Raw genomic sequence first — 14,194 nt, forward strand, 5'->3', positions numbered from 1 at the left:
CTTTCAGCACTTCTAAATAGTAAACTTGGTTAACTGATTATCCATTTGGTACAAATTCATAATGAATAATCCCTCTGATACAAAAAAAATCTAGCAACATCATTTTGACTCTTGATTTGGACTGACAGAACTTTTTTGGTTGAGGAGACCTGGCTGACTTCCATTGTGCACTCTGACACTTTGTTTCAAACCCATGGTTCATCCCCAGTGAAGAGGGCCCAAAATATTGTCTCACCTCTCCAAAAGGTCGTGGAAAATTTTGACTCTTTTTTGGGACCATTTTTACACACCTATCTCATGCCAAGATTTTCAGTTACAATATTCCTAACTGTTTCTCTATCAACATTTACTTGGTCTGCTATGTTTCTCACAGTCAGCCAACAATTTTGATACACAATTTGATGAATTTTTGCAATGTTTTCATCAGTTAGGCTCATTACTTGGAACCCTGACCTCTCTTCATTGGTGACACTTTCTCTCCCCTCAGAAAAATGTTTAATCCATTTGTACACTGCCATTTTCTTCATGGCATTATCCCCATAACTTGGACTAACATGTCCCTGATTTCACTTCAACTCTTGCCAAGTTTAACAAGAAATTTAATATTGGTTCATACTCTAAGTCAAGCTCTGACATTGTCAAAAAAGTACACTAAGACAGTCAACAACAATAATATACACCATTTACCAAGACACACCGCCTATCAACACAAACATAGCAGCGAGACACTGATATACAAAGGTTATGAAACCTTACTGAGTTGTTTGTACAGTGCTACCAATGTAAGCACATGGTGGCAACTTCATGAACTTAACTGTCAGACCTCATATATATACTCTACAAAATTAATCTACATTATATTTCAATTAATTTCCTTTTTTCTTAATATTTTTATTCTAAAAAGTGTTTTAAAATTTAAAAGTCAAAGACCTTTGCAATGAAATACAGTAAATAAACAAAAGTCTATGTATTTCTTTATAGCATATAAATATAAAATGTCCCTTTGTGAAAGTATAGTGCAATGTAAAGTCTTTTTACCTTAAGGAAATTATATGTTAATTACTTAACAAACAATGATAATTCTTAAATTGTAATACCCTTCCTCTTTATAATATCTTAAAGTATTTAACAAATAATTTACACAAAATTTCTTCACAACTTAGAGGCAGAATTTTAAATTATAACTGCAAACCTGTACTTCGTTATCCAAAAATAATTTTATATTTCATAATCAAGGAAAATGTTATTTTTTAAATTCTACCACTGCTAAACAAATGATAGTTACAACATTTTAAAAATTGTTCAACAAATCTATTTTAGTATAAAAATTAAATAATCCTCCAAATTAGAAACACCCTTAACACTCATTCCTTTAGTGTTCCTCAGAGTATAATCTGTGTACCAACCACCTAGCAAAAATTTGGGAATGAGACCTGGGAATCTGAATATTCAGTATGTGCTCTAGGTGACTCTGAATTTGATATGTTTCATAATGTTACAATTTTTAAAAGGATGGTCCAGGTAAACTTCATTGAGAAAATATTATTGAGTAAAGTCCTAAAGGCCCTCTGGCAGCTAACCTTGCTTTGGAGGCACCTCGAGGAAGAACATTCCAAAGAGAACCACCAGTGTACAGGCTCCATGAGAAGGGTAACTAAGAAACAGCAAAAATGCCATTGTGGCTGGAGCGAAACCAGAGAGGACAACAATAATTAGAAGATGAACTCTAGAGGTAGTAAGTGTAGTGCTGGGGAGAAGGAAGGTTTAGTCTCTCGTAAACAGCTTTTTGGCTTTTTACCTGACAGAAATATGGAGGCACTAACAGAGTTTTAAGCAGAGAAGTGTCATAATCTGCTGAGATAAGAGATGGGAGTAAAAGAACAGGAAACCAGATATCAGATATAGATTAGTAATCTAAGCAAGAAATTAAGAGCAATTCAAACTAGGTTCACTCTTCATTAACACAGTAAATCTAAATTTGAAACATTCTAGAAATAATGAGTTTCTAAAAGGCCTAGGAATATATGTCCTTAGCGAATGAAAAGAATAAGATCAACTTTACAATGATATTCTAGCACCCTTTCAGTACCAACTCCTAAGGAGCTCTTTATTACTATCAACTGGATACTAAAATTAACTAGATTCTAAAAATGTTCTACTATTAGCATTAGTATGAGTTAATACTTACACAGTTTCTCTTATGAGAATTTATACCCAGGGGCTCAAAAATACAAACAGCATTACCATATGATGCTGCAATCTAAAAAAGAATAAACACAGCATTAATATGTCAAAGGTAAAATAAATATAACCCGCCTTTTCACAATAACGCATAAACTAATTACATCAATATAATCCCAATACAGCATTAATGGGTTTTTCCTTCCATAAATATACCTGGAAGTATATTGGAGTTGAGTCTGTTTTTGCTTTTTCTTTTATTTTATCTTTTTTTTTGATACCAAGTCTCACTCTGTCACCCTGGGTTAATGCACTGTGGCATCATAACTTACAACAACCTCCAACTCTTGGGCCCAAGCAATCCTCTTGCCTCAGCCTCCCGAGTAGCTGGGACTATAGGCACAAGTCACAACATCTGGTTTGTACCCCTAATCTATTAAAATTTTTAAAAAGGAAAAGCCAAAAGAAATGTAGCAATAAAAGGCAAAAAAAAGTCCCTTATTTGTTATCAAAAAATTCAACACAACTGTCACAGTGGCCCATACCTATTAAGACTAACACTCTGATCACTTGAACTCAGGAGTTCAAGACCAGCCTGAGCAACAGCTAGACCCATCTCTACTAAGAATGGAAAAAAATCAGACAGGTGATGTGGCAGGAACCCGTAGTCCTAGCTACTCAGGAGACTGAGGCAGAAGGATCACGTAAGCCCAGGATTTGGAGGTTGCAGCGAGCTAAATTACACCACCATAGTCTAACAAGGGCACCAGAGGAAGACTTCAAAAAAAAAAAAAATCCTTGATAAAATTTGTTACCCTGTAAAGAATAATTTCTAGAACACTAACATGGTTTAAATTATTACAATTATTATAGGTAAAAATCTCATTTCTATATTCTGTATTTCTATATTCTTCTATATTCTATAATTCTATATCCTATATTCTTCACAGACATTCAACTCTGCTGTCTAACATTGGCCTTACTGAACTGTTAGAGCATATAGCAAACATGCTATATTTGCTTTACATGCAAGCAAAATTTGATATATGTCTGAAAACTTGAAGGAGAGGTGCATAAGATAAAATTTTAAATATTTCAAAATAAACTCTCATTCAGAGAGAATGAATAAAATATAAGATTCTTCACTGAACAAACTCTTATTAAATTAATAGACTTTACAAAGCACCTGCTACATAACAAACATATTAGACATTAACAGCTTGCTAAATTTCTTAATAAAAATTTGATTATCTGTGGGGGAGATATAGGGTATTGGGTAGAGAAGATAGACGTTTACCTTCCCCCTACTACTGGATGAATGGCTGCTGGAATTATCAGCTGGTAAAATAACAGTACACACAGGATCATGAGGCCTACAGCTCTCTGCAGATAGTTTACACCTACAGAACAATTAATTATCAATTGTCAACCTAATGGCACTTTATAGTTCGTATACAACCTATCACTTTACAACTCCTACCAATAGCCACCTAGCCAGGTACACTGTAGGCAAGCCTTGCATAAAAGACATTTAATAAGTAATTAAATCCCTTACTCTTCCTTGTTGATTAGAACACTCCACACAGCTGACTTGGATGTTTCCATGCTTAGCACCAGGAATGATCTGTACACATTCAAAGTCATTTGCCAAAATAACAATATCACAGCCTGATCCATATGCCTAAAAAGAAAAGTTTTATGATATGTAAGATATACAACTTTTGAAATATTATTATATAATATTTATCTTAGATTTTATTGTTATTGTAATATATACCTTGAAACATTTTTTAAAATAGTTAATGTAAGAATATTTATTTCCAAATAAGAATATTAAAAGTCACATAAAAAATAATCTGATGCTACTCCATGCATTGTCATTCAACAAGTGTTACTAAAAGAAAAAGGATTCTTCCCTTCCGTAAACACAACAGCCTCTATCACTAAACATCATAAATCATTCTGTTTAACAGTTTCTCTCCAAACTTCATCTCAGTAAGCCCTCAAGTATAAAAGCTCCATCTGAAAATATTAAGATACCGAAGACGGCAACTGTATTCCCAGGGTTCAAACGAGGCTTAAGAAAGATCAAGATTGAAATTAGATATGCATTTTCCAACACAATTCCACATGGCTTAAAGAGCTGGTTAAATAGACATGAACACCCAAGGCAGAATTACATGCACTAAGGCAGAGGCTAAACTTAAACTCATCAGTTGCCCAAATGTATCCATGATGCAATCTGCCTCCATGCATCCCCTCTCACCGGTCCCAACCTCACCAGGCACGAGAGAGAAAAGAAAATTTATGAGAGTTAAATAAAGAAGCTAATTTATGGCTCAGCACCCATAGCATAGCCACATTCACCAAGGGCTGCAGGTGTGAACTGGCCTGGGCCAGGTAAAACAACTACCATAAAAAAAATAGCCCAGCACTGTGGCAGGCACCTGTAGTCCCAGCTACTTAGCAGTCTGAGGGAAAAGAATAGCTTAAGCCCAAGAGTTCGAGGTTGCTGTGAGCTGTAACGCCACAGCACTCTACCAAGGGCAACATAGTAAGACGCTGTCTCAAATTTTTAAAAAAAAGCTAATTTACATAAAATACTAGGTGAATGTCACTACATGATCTGGAAAATAAATTAACAAAGAATGAAATTGAGCAGGGTGCAGTGTTCATGCCTGTAATCCTAGCACTCTGGGAGGCCTAGGCTGGTGGACTGCCCTGAGTTCAAAGGTTTAAGACCAGACTGAGCACCAGCAAGACCCTATCTCTAAAAATAGCTGGGTGTTACAGCGAGCACCTATAGTCCCAGCTACTCAGGAGGCTGAGGCAAGAGAACTGCTTGAGCCCAAAAGTTAGAGGTTGCTGTGAGCTATGACACTTCAGCACTCTACCAAGGGTAACAAAATGAGACTCTATCTCGAAGAAAAAAAAATGAAATTGCTGGAAAATTCCTTTGTTCAACTAAAATGAGTAAAACCACATACTTCTTCCTATTGCCACACTTCCTGGTATGTGCTATTCTGTTTTGTAACTTTGTAAATTTTATGATGACATAAAAGACAGAGGGTAGGGACATTTTCCTGTTTCTCTCAAACTCTCCTTATGATTAAATATTAAAAACAACCTAATAATCTACTTTTCAAATTTAAAAAGCCCCTTTAAAAGCAACATAAAATTTGTGATGTAGGATTTTCCCTATTATTTCCACAACCCTTAAGCAATGTGGCCACGTTTTACAAAATAAAAGATATCCAATAGCCAGGACTGACATGTGAAGACATCTGAATCAGTGACCTATGCCCTGCAGAAGTCTACGTGTGGCTCTTAATGAAAGAGGGAAATAAGGAATAGATAAGAAGATAAACACTACTTCTGCTGGTTAATGAAATTTCCAATGATGTCAAAATCCTGTTGTAACTACTGTAAACTATCTTCAACCCATATGTTTACAGACATCAAAAAGTTTACCGAAGGAAAGGCACAGACAGAATTTGAAGGAAGAGAAATATGGAGAAAATCATTTACAGGAGGAAATGACCACTTACATTTTTACAGGCAAGGTAGACTTAACTGTATCATGTATTCAGGAAAGCTAAACTAAAAGAAAATATTGAGTAGATACAGAAGAAATGTCCGTGTCACCATGTTAATCTTTAAAATTATATTACTAAAATAACAAAAGTAATCTTATCCTTGAAAAACATTTCACAATTTCCAAAATGCCTTATATCATTATCTCAGCAAAGTAAAGTGACAGAAAAAATACAGATTTTTATTTAGTTTCAAATCACACATACAGAGTTTTCAGTTTGAGGTACGCCATATTGTGCTATCCTAAATAAGTTATGCAAGCTCCCTGGTGGTAAAGTGGAAAAAATAATACTTATCTCTTAGGATAATCATGAAAATTAGAATAGAAAATCTATCTGCATAGTGCTTAACCTACATCATTCATTTAAGAAACAGAGTAATCCACCAGTTCTCAGGCCTGCACTAGGTACTGGGAATGCAAACCCACAAGATGTGGTCCCAATCAATATAATGGGGAGATGACTAGGTGACTCACCAATCACAACTAAATGGCAAAGTGCCATGACAGAGATATCCAGAAATACCACCACAAAATACTACCAGAAAACAAAGGAGGTATTTGATAAATGTTGTATCACTCCCTCTAATCTCTGCAACAAACCTGGAACATAGATAGTAAATATTATCATTATATAAAGAAAAATTCTAAATTGATTAATTTGTCTAATATTGCACAGTAAACGGGAAGTGTTCAAACTAAGCTCCCTACAAGTCTTATGTTCCTTTCCCTACATTACCTATCAAAGACACAAAATATTCCAGATAAATATTAGTGTACTTACTTCACTACAGAGGGACTAAACCTAGCAACCACTGCTCTAGACAGATACACTCGTACTGCTCAGTTACTGAAAAGGCTTTTTACTCTTCTCTGGGTATCTAGAATTGCCTGAACTTTTCACGTACAATAGCATAAGAAATGTTGTCATTTTTCTTATTTTGTATTAGTTCTCAAATTTAGCTGCATCAAAATCACCTAGGGAACTCGTTAAAAATACAAATTGCTTGGTCTCATCCCAGACTTAAATAGAATCTTCCTGGATAAAATAATTTGACAATATCTAGCAAAATTTTAAATAAAATATACTCTTTGATTGAACATTCCCTATTTTGCCCCATTGTTTCTACTAGCAAAACCTGAAAATAATCGTATCACCGGGTCTCTCTGTACACCTTTTTTTCTACTTCACTAATAATCACTCTCTATCATTTTGTTTTCTATTGCTCTAATTTTTGTTCTCCTTACTGATTAATTATAGAAATTCATTTAAATTCCTCAGTGGGGGTTATCTGGGCTTTCACTGTTACCAAGTTGTACCAAGTGATCTTATGAAAATAATCTTAAGGGGAGGGGGTGAGGGAGGGGAGGGGAGAAGGGCAGCTGGGCGGTGGGAGGGTAACTGGAAAGATCACCTATATGGTCTGTCTAATAAGGGTACAAGTGAACTTTTCTAGAACTAGAAGATGAATGTTTTGACACAATGACTAAGCAAATGGCATGATGTCTATGTTAACCAGCTTGATGAAAGTATTTCAAATTGTATATGAAAACACTACACTGTACCCCATGTTTGCATTAATGTATATAGCTATCATTTAATAAAAAAAAAAAAAAAGAAAGAAAAGAATCTTCAAAGGCCAGTGTTGACCTATGAAAAAAATCTTACAACCAAGAAGATAAAATGCAGATTAACAAAAACTTCCCAAGAAGTCATCTAATTAAACTCCTTACAACACTCTCAAAACTAAAAATTAATTTCTAGAAAGGACATATAGGTTTCCTTATTGAATGGATCCCCAATTAAACTAGAAATTTCACGTTTCTCTTATCCATTAAAACCATCTGCAAGTTATATAAGGCATTTAATGTTTTCAGTAACAAGATTTTTTTTTATAGAAAAAATAACATATATACTAAATTTTAAAATTAAACAGAAAAATAAAGTCACTTTATTAACCTTGATTATCACATCTCAATCCCAAGGAGCAATCACTTAATAGTTAGTTATGAGCCCTTCCTGAAATGTTCAGAATATAAATAAATTTTTATTTATAAAAATTTTATAAATTTCTTTTAACATAAAAGAGCTTTTATAAATTTCTTTTAACATAAATAGGATCATGCTATACATAATTCTGCAACTTATTTTCCACTTAACAATATATCTTTAAAAACTTTCCCCTGTCAACACAGAAGAAATTACCTTATTCTTCTTAATAGTTGCGTGGTATTTCATTTTGTGGCTTTGTCGTAATTTATTTTGGTTGTTTCCAGTCTTTCACTATTGCAAATAATGCTTCAGTGACTATATTTCCATAGTATGTATATGTGTCCAATTATACCCATAGGATATATATGAATATATTTTTCTGAGGAAAATATGCTAGATCAATGATTAAAATTAATTGCTACTACAAACTGCCTTCCAAAAAGATTATACTCCCCATAGTTATAAAAGTACCTATTCTACACTTCCTCACTAACCCTGATCATTATCAAATGTTTTAATATTCCCAACCTAATAAACCTAACATCTCCCTACTGTTTTAATTTGTGTTGTTATTAGAAGAAAAATCAAGCATTTCTTCATGTACTTATCAGCTAGTTATATTTCTTTCTCTGAAAAATGACAATTCATTTTGTTGGTCCATTTATCTTTCTACAAGTTTCTACACAAAAACAAACAACTCTTGCCCACGGCCACCATTCCCAAGATAAATAAAACTCCTATCATTCACACTACAGTAAGAAAAGCAGTAAGGGGACAGCATTTCAATAAGAAGCTCTTCTTTCCACATGACTGAAACCCACCTTACTGACAGGATTCAGTCATTCCAAGTGTGTAAAGTCCACTCAGAAGAGCTGGATGAGCGCAATTAATAAATGAAAAAGAGACTAAATAGTGTGAAAAAATCTTACAGCAAAAAATGTAACCAAGGCAATGATGAGTGAAGCAATGATGGAGATAAACTATTAATAATAATGATTTCATGTGTGGTAAACAAAAGGTCTGTTCCTTTTAGAAACAAGGCATATCAGGAAATGCAAAATTAACAGAATACTTACAAATAGCAGTAGAAAAAACAAAGCTCAGAGTGGTATGTTGAATAAATCATAAGATAAAGCTTAAATATAAATATATTTTAAAAACTATACTAAAAAAATCTAATACTACAAGTATTTATGATTAAGTGGTAAAAGACAAAATAATTCTTAATTTCTTCCTGACTTCCAAAAAGCAACTGACCTGAAAGAAAAAGTAAAAATTTTAGATTTAAACTTTAAAGAGAAAATTTTAATATTAGTCAAAAACTCTCCAATTTTGATAATTTGCTAACATAATAGATAGAACTGTAATAAATCTGTAAGTATTAAGCTAAAGGGAAACAGATACTGGTAATCCAAACTAAGCCTATTTCTACACTTCTGAACAAATAATAAAACACATTTGTTTACTGATATATGAAAAGAAAATGAGACCTTGAAAAGCAAAATATACAATAATTAATTTGCTCTAATTAACCATTACAAAACCAGCTCTATCTCAAGCTTGCCTGCACTCTCTTTAAAAGGTAGGCCTAGAAGTGAAAACCAAAAATCATCTCTTATAAATATTTTATACATCAATGTGAATAAACCATTTAAAATATCAAAAATTTCTGAACGAAATCATAGTAAAACTATAAAAATAGGCTCCACAGAGTGGTCAACACATACAAAAACCTAGAATCACCCTTTTGAATTCAAATTTTTTCTCAGAAGCATGGAGTATATAACAATTAGCCTCATAAAAAATAATGAAGTAAAATACTACTTTTTTTTTTTTAGAGACAGAGTTTCACTTTATTGCCCTCGGTAGAATGGAGTGGCGTTACAGCTCACAGCAACCTCCAGCTCTTGGGCTTATATGATTCTCTTGCCTTAGCCTCCTGAGTAGCTGGGACTACAGGCACCTGCCACAATGCCCAGCTATTTTTGTTGTTGTTGTTGTTGCAGTTTGGCCGGGGCCAGGTTCAAACCCACCACCGTCGGTATATGGGGCCAGCATCCCACTCATTGAGCCACAGGTGCCGCCCAAAATACTACTTTTTAAAATGACTACTTCTGTAATATCAGCACTTTGGGAGACCAAAGCAGGAGGATCCTCCTGAGGCCAGGAAGTCAAGACCAACCTAGGAAACATAGTAAGATCCTACCTCTACAAAAAATAAAATTTTTTTTTCATGTCAGACAGGTAATATGCCGATATCATAACAAGATTTGTGGGAGGCATATCTCAAGCATGCGCATGACAACCCAATCATCATGCTTATGAACTACAAAAAGATCAAAAAAATAAAATTTTTTTTACAAAAATTAGCAGAGCATCATCACACACAGCTATAGTTCTAGCTTCGCAGAAGCCTGACCTAGGAGGATTACCTAAGCCCAGGAGTCAGATGTTGCAGTGAGCTGTGATCATGCCACTGCACTCCAATCTGTGTGATAGAGTGACAGTCTGTCTCAAAAAAGTGTAAAATTATAGAAAAAATATTTTGTGACCCCGTATTTTTTCTTAATTTGTTCTCAATACATTTTAACATATGAAAGAGTTTTAAGTAGCACATTATATAATACATAGCAATATTAATAGGCAACATTTATGACAACTTCAAATTGTTTTGTAACTGCTAGAAACTTCCAGAAAACCATTTAACATAAATGTTGCTATTTTGAGAAAATGATCATAACAGTGTTCACAAAAAGTCTGCTTAAAAAATATGATTAATATTTCATTGTAATTAAATTTCTAATATCAGCAATGTGATAGAAAGAATACATTCCTGAGAACCTAGAGGTGCTAACACTGACTTTCACTATGAGGAAACAATAACATTTCTATAGACACTTCCTTCATTAGCCAAATGAGAGATTTTGACTACATCACTTGAGACCCTTTTCAACTTTAAGCTATAATCCTGTTAAGTGTGCACAAATTTGTTTCCAAAAAGCCCCTAAAAGATTAAATAATCCAATGTGTACTATTTCACATAGAACTCCAGGTAAGCGCACCCAATACTTTCTCTATCTTGTCAATTTTCTCTTACTCACAGCTGGTGGGATTGGAGGAGGGTCCAGAATAATGGCCAGTGGCCAGAAGCCAACTGCAAAAGAAACTAAGCCAATCAAAGTCCACTCTGGGGACTTCAAACCAAAAGACTCAGAGTCAGCAGAAGGTGTTGAGCTGAAAAGGGATGCATATTCAGCAACAAGTCAGTGATTAAGAACCTTTTGCAAATTGAAGCTAAACTTACCAGTTTCAGAAGCAAATGGATCAGATGCCCAAAGACAAGAGCCCACAAGAAAACAAGTACATAAAATCCCTAAGAGAAGGCAGTTGATTCTACCAGCTTTCTTGTTCCAATCTCTCTCTGAAGCCCAATCGCCCTTTTTTGACGGTTTATTGCGCACCCTACCATAAACCTTGCTTTTACTTCAGTACATCTGTCTCTTCCTTGACTAGAACCAAAACTGGTACAAATATTGGTAATATCCAGAGCAGGGCTTCTAAGAAAATGTGGAATTGGCCATGATATTAGAATGCAATGAGAATGCTAGGATGGAAAGCAAGCAAAACAGGATTATATAGGGATATAATTACTAAAGTTATATGTGATCGCTTGGGACCCAAAAGACATACCTAGAAAGAGTAAGGCTTCTGATAGCTAAATGCACTTTTTGCTCAACTTGTAATGAAGAACAGCAAAAAGCAACAAGCAAGAGTATGGTATACCTAGTGCACTATGAAAAAACTTTTCTGGAAAACAATTTGGTAATATGAATTAAGAAAGTACAAAAAAACTGTATAGTACATTGATTCATTAAGTCTATTTTTTAGACTCTATCCTAAGAAAATATGCAGACATGTAAACAAAGATTAAAATTAGTACTAAGATGTATGCTGCAGCATTATATAAAGTAATGAAAAATGAGAACAACCTAAACATCATATACTGGGAAATTATGCTTTATCATGTCAAGTATATTGCTTATGTTAGTCACAGGCCTTTCCTAGCCAAAACTGCCCCACCCACGGTCCTTCTGAGAGCACAGCGCTGGAGATCACATGACCAACATTCAGAGCATACAACTGATTGGACCAGGGGTTGACACTTTATTCTAAAGGTTAAAAATTTAATACCAGTGGATGCAGTGGCTCATGCCTGTAATCCTAGCACTCTGGAGGCCGAAGTGGGCACATTGCTTGAGCTCAGGAGTTTTGAGACCAGCCCGAGCAAAAGCAAGACCCTGTCTCTACTAAAAATTGAAAAACTGAGGCAAGAGGATCTCCTGAGCCCACAAGTTTGAGGTTGCTGATGGCACAGCACTCTACTTAGGGCAACAGAGTGAGACTCTGTCTCAAAAAAAAAAAAAAAAAGAATTTAATACCAAAAGCTATAGGATGACCAGTAATCTATGATGTGGCCTGGCTTAAAAAAGTGAACTGGGCCATAATGTACTTCTTGGACATCCAACTGAGAAACAGCAAGAAATACAGTAAGAGGGGAAAGGCACTGAACCAAAAAGGTTTTATGTATACAGAGCCAGGGCAGTCAATGAGGTTCTCATGCAAGCCAGTTTTAATGAATATAACACAAAGAGAAGAACAGTTTACCAGTCCACACAGCTGACTAAAATTTTTTTTTTGAGACACATTCTCTCTCTGTCACCCTAGGTAGAGTGCCATGGCATAATAGCTCACATCAACCTCAAATTCTTGGGCTCAAGTAATTCTCCTGCCTCAGTCTCCCTAAAAGCTGCAACTACAGGTACCTACCAAAATGCCTGGGTAATGTTTCTATCTTTAGTAGAGACGGGGTCTCAGTCTTGCTCAGGCTGGTCTCAAACTCCTGAGTTCAGGCAATCCACCTGTCTTGGCTTCCCAGAGTGTCAAACAAAATAATTAAAATATTTATTGTTCTGCTAGGATTACAGGTGTAAGCCACCCTGCCCGGCCTAGGGTATACAGATCTTAAGTTTTGTTATATAATGTTAAATTATTTCCATAGTAGTTGTGCCAGTTTATACTCTCACTAGCTGTCCATAAGAATTCCCACTCCTGGACTTCCTTGCCATCACCAGACATATAAAACTTACTGATTTTGTATAAATCTGTTAGGTAGTATAATGGTTTCTTCTGATTTCATTTTGCATTTTTGTGATTATTAATAAGTTAAAGTTCCTTTTCATGTTTCCTCATCATTTAGATTTTCTCTTACAAAGTGTTATGATTTTGATTTGTAGACATGGTAATATTCTGGATACCAGTCATTTGTCAAATACAGATGTTGCAATTATCTTTTTCAACTCCATGGTTTGCATTTCCGCTCTTAATACTATCTTTGAGGAAGTTCCTAATTATAAAATAGTTCAATTTATCAATTTATCTCTTCTTTTATAGCATGGCACTTTACTTTTAATTTTTTTTGACATAATTTCAGGTTCTTAAAAAAGTTATAAAAATAGTTATAATGAATTCCGGTAGAGCAGATTCCCCAAATGTTAATATTTTGCCACGTCTGCTTTATTTTTTTCTCTTTTATGCACACATACATATCCTTTTCTGAACCATTTGAAAGTTGCAGGCATGATTCCTTTTTGTTCCTTAATACTTCAGTATTTCCTTTAAAAAAAATCTAATAGGAACAGGCAGCGCCTGTGGCTCAAAGGAGTAGGGCACTGGCCACATGTGCCAGAGGTGGTGGGTTCAAACTCAGCCCTGGCCAAAACTGGGGGGGGGGGGAATTCTTATAGGACCACAGAATATTTATCAAAATTATTAATATTAATAAAATAAGGTGGCACCTACGGCTCAGTGAGTAGGGCGTCAGCCTCATATACCAAGGGTAATGGGTTCAAACCCAGCCCCAGATAAACTGCAACAAAAAACAGCCAGGCGTCACAGCAGGTGCCTGTAGTCCCAGCTACTCGGGAGCCTGAGGCAAGAGAATCGCCTAAGCCCAAGATTGCTGTGAGCTGTGACGCCACCACACTCTACTGAGGGCAACATAGTAAGACTCTGTCTCTAAAAAGAAAAAATATATATTAATAAACTAGTATTATCTATAGTGTTTATCTTAATTTCTCCAACTATTGCCAATATAGCCCTTATAGCAAAGAAAATCCCACATTAAGGCCAGGTGCAGTGGCCCATGCCTGTAATCCTAGCACTCTGGAAGGCTAAGGTGGGTGGATCTCTTGAGCTCATGAGTTTGGCACCAGCCTGAGAAAATGAGACCCCATCTCTACTACAAATAGAAAAACTGAGGCAAGAGGATCACTTGAGCACAAGTTGGAGGTTGCTATGAGCTATGACGCCATAGCACTCTACCCAGGGCAACAGCTTGAGACTATATCTCAAAAAAAAAAAAAAAAAAA

The 14,194-nt window shown here is 35.2% G+C and overlaps 1 protein-coding gene and 1 non-coding gene across 3 annotated transcripts in view; both read right to left on the minus strand.

The window, feature by feature from the left end:
• The window catches only part of DMXL2 (Dmx like 2), a 163,909-nt gene that overhangs the window by 126,512 nt on the left and 23,203 nt on the right, over positions 1-14,194 (minus strand). For both annotated transcript variants that reach the window (XM_023510092.1, XM_003784357.2), the window contains exons 2-3: positions 3,737-3,862; positions 2,189-2,260 (exon numbers count right to left, since the gene is read on the minus strand). In XM_023510092.1, the coding sequence (XP_023365860.1) occupies positions 2,189-2,260; positions 3,737-3,862 (198 nt within the window). The remainder of the gene's footprint in view (positions 1-2,188; positions 2,261-3,736; positions 3,863-14,194) is intronic.
• LOC111723456 lies at positions 10,001-10,104 on the minus strand. Its single transcript, XR_002771983.1, has one exon. It is a non-coding gene; the product is annotated as a small nucleolar RNA U13 (small nucleolar RNA).

This window comes from Otolemur garnettii, unplaced genomic scaffold (genome assembly GCF_000181295.1).
Source record: "Otolemur garnettii isolate 467f Iridium unplaced genomic scaffold, OtoGar3 scaffold00011, whole genome shotgun sequence".
NCBI classification, from domain to species: domain Eukaryota; kingdom Metazoa; phylum Chordata; class Mammalia; order Primates; family Galagidae; genus Otolemur; species Otolemur garnettii.